The 11,327-nt window shown below is 38.4% G+C and overlaps 1 protein-coding gene across 2 annotated transcripts in view; it reads left to right on the top strand.

Moving 5' to 3' along the window:
• Nucleotides 1-818: 818 nt before the first annotated feature.
• The window catches only part of mpp1 (membrane protein, palmitoylated 1), a 121,239-nt gene continuing 110,730 nt past the window's right edge, over nucleotides 819-11,327 (top strand). The window contains exon 1 of one of the 2 annotated variants that reach the window (XM_039766513.1): nucleotides 819-1,334. In XM_039766513.1, coding sequence (XP_039622447.1) covers nucleotides 1,212-1,334 — 123 coding nt within the window. In that variant the 5' untranslated portion in view covers nucleotides 819-1,211. The remainder of the gene's footprint in view (nucleotides 1,335-11,327) is intronic. The other variant, XM_039766512.1, reaches the window with a different exon arrangement.

Genomic DNA, 11,327 nt, shown 5'->3' with positions numbered 1-11,327 from the left:
ATGGCAGGACTGTGCTGGGGGGAACACACAAAGAAATGACTGAACTTGCCATCCAGTTCCTCACAGTCCAGCACACTGACAAGCAGTGACAGATCAACATTTCTGGGGCCGTAAAGTTTGAACTGATATTGAGGCCCCTTCGTAACGAGCAAGGAGGTCTGGGTAACCACTATTTATTTTCTTCAAAAATGTTGTTCCATGACAGAATGACAAATCATAGCAATTATTTTTTTTTTGATACTTAGATAACCTTTAATTTTTTATTTTAATTATTATTTTGTACTGAAACTCACTAAAAAAAGGCTTCTCATACCGTAGTCCCCCACAATTTTTAAGCAATGTGGACTAAAGTCGCTTCTGGGGCAATTCCGTTATTAGGGGTCCCAAAGCGCACGGTTCATTAGTTTCATAGCAGGTTCATCAGCCCCTATGGGGTGGCATAAACAATCTTTGCTATATACTGTATTACCAACATTATTTTACATGATAGCAAGTTTGCCAATAGCTGATTTTTTATCAACATTATTTTACAGAACTGAAAGTTTTCACGTTAGCTTTTCTGAACACTTTCTGCCCAAAACCATTTTTAAAACGTGTTCTCTTTCTTAGCAGGGTGGCATTTCGCCTCGCAGTTCATTTGAGCCAGGAACAATATGAATGATAAAGAAACGCACCAGACGTCTACTTGTACGTTATTCGGCTTATCTCACCCGACCGGTCACATCTCGTTCTCTCAGCTCGTGCAACTACGCAGTCCACCGCTATGTGGGAAACACCACTGGGGGAGGGAAAAAAACCCTTCGTACATACCGTCCCCTACAAGCTCATCCCAGAGGATTTCACGATTAGATTACCGGTGGAGAAATGAAGCCGAGAATGAAATATGGAAATGAATAAAGAGCGACACCTCCAGCCACACGCCCCCCTACCCCACTAACGCCATGGTAGAGCCTTGTGCCTATCGCCTCGTACGTAACTCCGTGTTCGAGGAAGCTGCACTTAATGCTGCCCCCCTTCCTTCTCGTTCTGTTTACTGCACATTACTTGCTTTGTCAGCTGTGCTCAGCTTGACGTCTTATCTGGACTTGGGACTTCACCCTTAAGGCTGGGCTTTAATTAAGCGGCAGCTCTTCGTCCTGCCCTTTTTTTGCATCTAAAAGGCGCTGTAGCTGGACGCCGGAGCCTTCGCTGTCATTCACTCCAGCATAAAAATGACGTTAAAATGCGACAAAAAGGAACCCGCTGCTGTTTTCGAGCGTGTCAACAGCGCGAGGACGGCTCTGTCCGATCTGTACCTGGAACAGCTACTGCAAAACAAAGCCAAGCCCGAGAAGGTAGGACTGAGCGCCGGATCGCGTTACATGTTTAGGTGTCTGGGAGTTTTGCGCGACAGTCACCGGTAGCGCTTGTGTGTGTTTAAGGACGTATGTTTGCAAACTGCTTGCATGGTTCAAGGCGTCCCGATTTGGAGTAGGTGTCAAAGTGTATGTGTGTGTGTGTATGTTACCTTTAGCAAAATACATAGCTGGCCGGTAGAGAGTGTGGGTTTGCATCTGAACTGAAGTCGGTAAGTCAGTGCAAGTCAGTTGGAAACAAACAACAAGCGGAGTTGGACTGGTGTCGAATGTACCTGCGTGTCAAAGCAGGTGAGGATTTTTGGACAACAATCTGGAGCACCGCTACATTTCCGTGGGTATCGGAGTGCGGAGTGACCGGCTGCTCGGAGTGAAAGCGAATCTCAGCGTTAATCGATTGAGTCAGTGCGGGTGTTCAGCCTGTTTGGAGTGGACGTGATCACGTGAAGTGTTCACGCGGGATAAGCTCACCTGTCTGAACTGAATCACTTCAAAAGATCCCTGAGTGTGGGCTACAGTAGCCCGGCTCAGCTCGACTCCTCTAGTGTGAATGCGCTTTAAATTGTTTCGTGTGGTGTGTCTAGTGAGAGAAAGATTGATGTTGACGAATCTCCGGTAGTTGTGTGCCTGTGTGTGCGCACTCCGCTAACAAAACCTGCACTGGACGATTTTGATTTGATTAATACTGACTGTTGGCATTATTCTACAAAAGTATAAGCCTGAAGCAGAGCCGCTTAGTATCCCTAAATTTCTTCGAAAGCTACTGTTTTTTTTGCCGAGTAACTCATTTACCTTTTTATTAAGGTAGCCTGTGAAACAGACATTCGAAAACAACAGTTGTATTTGTTATGTAATACCTGCAACCTGCTTGAGGCATTCCCAATCAAATATTAATCAGCACAGACGGTCCTGTTTAGTAGGGGGGCATTCACCATTTTGGATCTGTATTTTTTCATTCCATTGAACCTTAATTCTGTCAAAACGGCTGAAACTCCATTCGAACCTTCTCTGAAGGACACAGTAATTCACATCTCATCTCTTCAGAATTTACCCGTGGATGACATGCCAGGTCGTTGCAAGGCACAACTCACTCATGCAGGGTGTATTTTGAGGAGCTGGGCCTCTTTACATGTTGAAGGAAACTGCGATTACCGGAGAGTGAACAAGTCATAGGGTGAATGTGCAGACTCCCCATAAATACCAGTGGCACTAGTGTTGTTTAATTCAATTCACTTTATTTTTGCATAGCGCCTTTCACTGAGTGCAGGTGCAGAGTGCTGTGACAGTTTTACAGGTAAGTGCAACTGCAAACAGCGAAAATGACTAATTACATTAAGGTCACACATGAAGACACAGGAAATCAAAGTAGTATGAAACAGATTAATATAAATGGAACTTAATACTATCTGACCATTAATTAATTGCATTGGGCAACAATATTGAACTTTTTTTGTCCCGTGAATCAATATAGGTGATTCTTACAGTATTGTTTATGCTGAATGCAAATATCTAATTTGACTTTTTTCTATCACACAGGGATTTTAAGTGACACATGATTAAATTTAACAATAAAAGTGTATTTATATGTACATGCTGGCTATGTATCACTTAAAAGGTAGAAGTGTACTACTGTATTTCTGCAGTACCTGGCCTCAAGAAAATCCCTCTTAACGGTCCAGCAGTAGTCAGCAAGCATACCGGGATTGCACTTGCCTTGGTATCACTTTTTCATTTCAGAAAAGTCCCGATGACTCCATTCACCATGCTTGCTGCTGACTTCACCAAGATGATCTGGAAAACATCCAGATGAGCATAAAATAAATTAATTTTTAAAGATGTGAACATGTTGATGTTTACACTTTGACATTTAATCACCAGCTGTGTCTCAGACAGGGAGCAGGCTCATGTCTCAGCACATGCAGCATATGTTACAGACTGCAAACTCTGGCACAACAGACTTATTTTGTGCCTTTCTGGAAAGTTACAAAATGTATTCTTTAGTGAGGATTTATGTACTAAACTAGCTGATCTAACTGCCTAAGATGGGTTGAAATCTAAGTAATCAACATAGACCTCAGTGTTAACATTTACAGTGCGCCACCTATTGGAATGTATTTTGTAATCCATGTAGAAATAAAATGCATTGCATTTGTCATTCCAACAGATGGCACATCAAATCTGATGCAAACTGGCATATAACCCGAGACATATGCATTGCATTTTTCATGCCAACAGATAATGTATCACAAACATTTTATTACTACAAATGTTTGTGATGAGCTTTCTGTCGGAATGACAAATGCAATGCTTATGTCTGTTATATGCCATTCTGTGTGGTTATTACTACAAATGTTTGTGATGCGCCATCTATTGGAATGGCAAATGCAATGCATATGTCTCTGTTATATACCATTTCGTGTTAGATTTGTTAAAGCAGTGTTAATGTTTATGAGGCACCATCTGTTAGAATGACAAATACAATGCATTTTATTAGTTGGAGTGACAAATGCAAGACATTTTACCACTAGAAACATTTGTGATGCACCATCTGTTAAAATGACCGAGTCACAGGCACTTGTCAGTTTATTATGGTGGATATACAACCTAAAAAATACGTAACTAAAAAAACTTATTGAAACATTCTATGTACATTTGTGATCAGTATGAAAACGTATTTTTAACAATGGCTAGTTGACCACTAAGGAAAGGAAAACAAAACTGAGAACTCTAGTCTGCAGCATCCTTGGAGAAAATAACCTCTGTACTGTAGCAGTAGAGTTGCTTTTAAAGCTTCTTAGTTCTGTTTTGATTGGTGCGTTTTTATTTATGATACTTCTCTTTGACCATTTTATAACACCATGCACATTTATAACTATAGATCAAAATACAAAACAGAATTCAAGCATTGCGAGGAATGCACAAATAAGCCATATTTAAAACAGAAATCCAGCATGTAATCCTACAGTACTTAAAATTATTTACACAGGATGAGTGCAAAGTATCTAATAAGCCTAACCTGGCCATCTTTGGATTGGCGGAGGATAAGGCCACACAGACAAAGGTAGAAGATGCACACTCCATACAGATGATGAGCAGTGAATTCATTTTCATGGAGCTGTAAAGTAATAGTGCTAACCATTGTGCCACAGTGACACCCCCTTGTTTATACATTTGTCAGTTAATTTGAGTCATTGGTAGGCTTTTATAGGCATAAATGCTAGTTTTCTAATTTCCGTCATTCTTTTGCATGCCTGACAAAAGTTGCCATTTTTAATTTATAAACCTAAAATGACAGTCTTCATTTTTTTTAACCATTCTACAAAGCTATCTTTGGATTTTGCTGGCTGTAATAATTGTGCATGGTGTGTTTTCTTGTGTGCAGAGTCTAATGAAATTCTTATTTGCATGTATTAAAGAGTAACTAAAAGAATTAAACGGCAAACAATAACTGAAAACACAAAATGTCATTCAGTCAGTGATGTACTGCGTCAGCACTTGGTGGCTAGCAGTTGACAGTGATGCTCCAGTAACGCAGTGTTTTTCTTGTCCTCATGTTACATTGTAGGTGAATTTGTATAATTTTTGACCATTTGAAATCGGATTGTGAGGAGCACTACATCTAAGTGGGTTCAATGAGACAGCCAGACATTTATTAGAGGCTGCACACATAACAAGAATTAATTGATTATATATGTACAGTGTGAATGCACACTTGCAAGGTTTCAAATTTAATTATGGTGCAGCTTTGAATCACAGTGGATTTACTTTGAAAATAAGTCATTAATGTCAAAGTGAAACCACATCTCTGCAAACCTGACTTAATTAATTGCAAATCTAAATCACAGAATAAGTGTTCACTCCCTTCAAGTCAGTGTTTGTAGATGCATTTTTGTCAGCCATGACAGCCTTGAGTCTCTATGCTCAGGCCCCTATCAGCTTTACACATCTGGACACTGCACGTTTTCTCCATTTTCTTTGCAAAATTGCTCAAGCTGTCAGATGTCTTGTTGATCACGAGTGAGGCCTTTTTCAAGTCCAGACACAACTTGTCAATTGGATTGATATCTGGACTCTGACACGGCCACACCAAGACATTAACATTGTTGTTTTTAGCCATTCCTGTATAGCTTTTGTATTATGTTTGGGGTTGTCTTCCTGGAAAACTAAGTTTCTCCCCATAACACAGGTTTCTTGCAGACTATCTTCAGGTTTTCCTCCAGGATTTGCCCATATTTTGATACATTCATTTGACTCTCATAAGACTTTCAAGGCCTGCTGGACAAAAATGCCTCATGGTGGGGATGGTGTGTTTTTAATAATGGGCAGTGTGTTTAGGCATTTAACTGTATTGGACAAAAAGCTCAAATATGGTTTAATTAGACAATGTTTGAACCTTCTTCCTGCTGACTTCAGAGTTTCCCATGTGCCCTCTGGCAGAATCTCTGGATTTTTTACAGTGACTTTCTCTTTGCCACTCTTCCATAAGTCTGTGATTGATGAAGAAACAGGGTAACAGTTGTCTGCACAGTCTCTCCCATCTCTCTCACTGTAGCTTGTAACTCCTTCAGGGCTCTAATAGTTCTCTTGGTGGCTTCCCTCACTTTATTCTTCTTGCTCGATCGTTCATTTTTGTGAACAGCCTGTTCTAGGCAGATTTAGAGCTGCACCATGCTCTTTTCATCTTAATGATTCATTTAACTGGACTCCAAACGATATTCAGTGACTTGGATATTTTCTTGTCTCCGCCCCAGACTTGTGCTTTTCAGCCACCTTTTCATGGAATTGCTTGGACTGTTCTTTCATATTCATTGTGTTGGGTGATTTGCAGTCATTTGAGACTTAAGACAGGTAATCTTCATTGAAGTAATTCTGGGACCTCTAAAACTAATCAGTTGCACCAGTGATGACTAAAGTATTTCATATTAAAGAGAAAGAATACTTACATGATCAGTTATTTAGTGTTTTATATTTATTAATTAATCTAGACCACTCTGCAGAGATCTGTTTTCACTTTGACAATTTTGAGTCTCGTTTTGTTGATCAGTGTCAAAAAAGCAAAATAAAATTTTGTGTGATGCAATGTATTGAAACTATTATATATATATATATATATATATATATATATATATATATATATATATATATATATATATATATATATATATATATATATACAAGCATCAGTCATAAGGCAGGAATAATATCTGTAGAGGGTGCTAGTCCATCTTAGAGTGAACACACATGCAAGCCAATTTTGCAGTGCCCGTCCACCTAACCTGCATACTTTTGGACAGTGTAAGAAGGCTGGAGTACCCCGAAGAATCCCATGCAGACATGAGGAGAACATGCATGCTCCACACAGGGAGCCACCAAATTGCAAACCCTGGTGTCCTTACTGCGAATTGACAGTACTATATCTGTGCCAGCATGCCACCCCAATATACAGTATCTATTTTTGCAAAATCTATTTATACCAGTATGATCATAAATTATATTACATCATGCACCTCAGATTGATCTATATCAATTTTTTTTAAGTATTTGGAGTTGAACAAGCTTTGCTTGTGTGCAAACTTAGCTCTGAGTATTTCTTTTTCCAAATAGCAAACCATTGTCTTGGATCACCAAAAACAACATTCCCAAGTGTGTGCATTTCTTCAAGATAAACTCAGAAGTTCTTTCTTAAAATGCAAGCAAAGTAATATTCATAAATAACTAAATGAGTGACAGATTTTGTGATTCTGGTGTTTTATAGACATTTCTTTTACAGCTTAAAAAGCTTTAATAATGAACATTATTTCATTAATAATTATTTATTTTTCATTGGTAATGTATGGAAATACCATTTTCTTGATCTTCATATTATAAATCTAAATGATTGTCACATGACTTAAGTAATATTAATGTACGCCCCTAATACATAGAATTTCATCGTCATTAACTGTTTATGCACAAGCACAAGTTCTCAAGCGTTTCAATGGATCTTTTGGTTTCTGACCGTACCCATATGAACAACAGCTCTGTTTTGCCAAGCTGCTGTTTTTAGCTCTGCTCAATACAGAATTCCCCTGTCTGATGTATGTGGTAAATGGTTTCACCACAACATGTGTTAGCTTGTCAGTGTAGTTCTTTCTTTCTTTCTTTCTTTCTTTCTTTCTTTCTTTCTTTCTTTCTTTCTTTCTTTCTTTCTTTAAGGACTGAACAGAAGGCCAAGGGCATGTCTTGACCATGTTTGGTGGTTTCAGGGACAAACATTTATTAAGCTGATAACAATGTTGTGATTTGCACTGTATGCCCTGTTCCAATATCCTGAATATGCTTTTGCTTGGCAAAAGAACTCCCCTGCCTCCTTCCAATCAGACTTTTTTTGTTTTTGTTAGCATTTATCTTTAGCACTGAGGGCTTTGGCCTGAATGAGCAGGTTAGGAAGATGGAAGGATGGATAAGAATTGAGGTTAGTTGCCATCTCAAAGCTGGTAAGACAGAGATTCTTTGGGGTTGTAATAGTAGGGCCTACTGCACGTGTTGTGTTTTCAAAATTGTATCAACTGGATTAACAAATGATGAAAACTTAATCTCTAGTGCATAGCATTGGCCTCCAGCTAAGATAGTTAAAATAAGCTTTATTATATGTGGAAAATATCAAACACACTGAAAAGCAGTAATTTCTCTTGACTGTAGGCACACACAAAGAAAGTAAGAAAACAATTATAAAAAACTGAATTTTGGGTCAGCTATTCCTTTCATGTAAGTGTAACACAAGTTTAAACTAGAGGTTTATAAAGCTTCAGTTTATTTTTATATAATGCACTTCCCACCTCCTTAATAAAGGAATATGTGTATGTGTATCCTGCTGGTTTTTATATCTCTGTTATTCCAACAGATGGCACATCACTAACATTTGTAGCAATGCATTTCATTACTACAAGCGTTTGTGACACGCTATCTGTTGGAATGGTAAAAGAAATGTATTTTATTACCACGTACATGACAAAATGCATTCTGATAGATGGTGCACTGCAAACATTAGCAGTGATATGTTGATGAGTAGCACAGCTAGTTCAAGCTAGTTCACGGTGGCGCAGTGGTAGCGCTGCTGCCTCGCAGTTAGGAGACCTGGGTTTGCTTCCTGGGTCCTCCCTGCATGGAGTTTGCATGTTCTCCCCGTGTCTGCGTGGGTTTCCTCCCACAGTCCAAAGACATGCAGGTTAGGTGGATTGGCGATTCTAAATTGGCCCTAGTGTGGGCTTGGTGTGTGGGTGTGTTTGTGTGTGTCCTGCGGTGGGTTGGCACCCTGCCCAGGATTGGTTCCTGCCTTGTGCCCTGTGTTGGCTGGGATTGGCTCCAGCAGACCCCCGTGACCCTGTATTCGGATTCAGCGGGTTAGGAAATGGATGGATGGATATATACTATATATATATATATATATATATATATATATATGGTAGCTGTGTAAGCCTGTGCTGTAACAAGCACTTGGTCCTAGAAACTATTGAAATTGTCAGAAAAAAAACTGAAATGCAAAGATGTCAGGTAATTGAAAGGAACTACTCTGGGCATCTCTCTACTAGGAGGTTTTGTGTTGCTGGTGTTTTCGCCTCGCTTGTGTATAAGCAGTGGGAGGAAAAGTAACAGGGATAGAGTTTTTCCGATGTGCTTGCCCAGCTTCTGTATTAGGAGCTAAGCGAGTGATTTTTTTTTTGGAGGTTTCCCTTTGCCAACGTGCCAGCCTCACTTCTGTATCCTTACCCCAACTCCACCTCTCACTTCCGGGCCGGACAGACACAAAGACTTACACACATAGGCATTTATATATAAAATATACACATGTTCAGATATAACATAAATAAATTAAAACATGCAATAAAGTAAAACACTAGGGAAACTGTAATAAAACACAATGAAAATCATGCACATGTACAAAAAACAATATTTTCACATTTTCATCCATTTACTAAACTTACCTAATTTTAGAATCATGTATTAAATAAAAAAATAATAATAATAATAAATAAATAAAACGGGAACTCGTGCTGGATGGGGTGTCAGTCCACTATAAGGCACACTTGTTCATTCTTGGCCATTTTAGAGTCACAAATTAAACTAATCTACAAGTGTTTGGGACTCAGAATTAAAAGTGGACAAACCTATAAGCCACTTGACAGCATATTTAGTCTTAAGTATGAAAGAGATTTTTAATACAATTAACTCATTTACTTTTTCACATTTTAAATCAAAATCATAGATGTTGATTTGCTGTCCTATAAGTCAGGTTTCACATATCTAGTTAGTACCCATAAATGGCTAGTGGCCACTTATTGTATTGTGTGTCACTCCTGATGCCATCAGTTAATGCATTCAAGATGCTTAGCTAATCTTCATTTTTCAGTCAAGTGACCATTGTTTTATATGTGCCCTTTCATAATGAGTCCTCTCACCAAGTGTTTTCCAAGTTAAATTGGAAGAGTGTGGCAGGCAGAAGAAAAAGTATTAAAACTATGAGAAAATAAGCACTTACTTCTCATCTGTCATTTAATGTAGGATATTCATCTCCTGATTAAGCTATAAGCACTAAAATGTATTGCCATTAGGAGTTAGCTGGCTGGTTTAGGCCACCTTAATTCTGTAGAATACATTTTTAACAAATCAAATACAAAAAAAGCAGCTTGATTTACTGAAGTTTTAAGGCTCTGTCACATTGTCTGACTTTTCCAGCGTTTTTTTAGTTGGAGACTCCCATTAACATATTCTTAGCAAGTTGGAGCAGTTGTGTAGTCTGACATACCCAGTGACTCAGTCCATCCAGTCGATGTCTCGCCCCGACGTAAGTGTTAGGGGTGAGCTGACTGTGCGTTAGAACTAACAACCAAGTGAGTGCTCACTTTGAAGTACAATGCATATAATGCAGCAATGAGGAATAAGGAAAGCGGGTGTTTTGGACCTCATCTGTCTTAATGTCTCGTGTTTCATTTACCAAAACAGAATGGGGGAAAAAAGGGCCAAGATTTCAGCTGAAATCACTGTATGCATTTTGGGATAGCAGCACGTCCCGTCTCTAACGATGTGAGGTATTTAAGTGAATTATACATAGGAGAGGTGGTGGCATTCAGCCGTGTAAGTTAGAAACAGAGTTTTGTATCCAGTTCTGTATTTGATAAGACATCTATGTAGTCAAAGCACTAAAATATTTTTTTTTTGTTATTTACCCAAATACACATAAAAACCAAATGAGAGTCTAGAAAGAAGAGTCTGAACATGTTCATTTTAATGTCCATATGGATGCATAAGCAATGTTGATGTGAGCATCAGCCTGTAAATTTAACATGTTGATAAAACTTGGCATTACGGGCTATTTTTTCTAACTTGCTACATTTAGCAAATCTATGAACATTTTCTGACAATATCAAAACAATCAATTTAAAAATGAACTATATATATTTTTTTTATTAAATAGTGCTCAGTTTTCATGGTTATAATGCAGGTGCACAACTTATGTTTTCATAAAGCTATAGTTAAATGTTAAATCCAAAAAACATGTATTTTTTATGTTACTCACCCAATGCAGTTTGTATTGTTGTTTTAATCTCCAGTTTTTGAGATGAAAGAACATAATACAAGTTTCTAATAGAATGACCTGACCTGGATTTCCCTGTCTATTATTTGTCAAGAATCCTATCTTCTATTGAAAAGCATGCCCCCGTGTGAAGGGGTTTCCTATTGCGTGTCGTTCATTTCCCAGAGTTATCTGTTTAACATTATTTTTTCAAAAAATGTGTGTTTTGCACATTGTGAGCATGTGACTAAATGACTTGACGCGTGGATTGTGAGACACAATTAACGTGAGGTTTTTCTCATGGATGTTATTGATATTGTTTGCAGTTGTTTAGCATTTGTCACCATTGGGTCCAGTTATAGTGAAACTTTGTAATGTCCCTTTTTATCTGCATTCACCATGTAAAATATTCACTACAA

This window comes from Polypterus senegalus, chromosome 10, assembly GCF_016835505.1.
Source record: "Polypterus senegalus isolate Bchr_013 chromosome 10, ASM1683550v1, whole genome shotgun sequence".
NCBI lineage: Eukaryota > Metazoa > Chordata > Cladistia > Polypteriformes > Polypteridae > Polypterus > Polypterus senegalus.
Note: the sequence above shows the minus strand (reverse complement) of the source record. Positions and strands in the feature narration are given on the sequence as shown.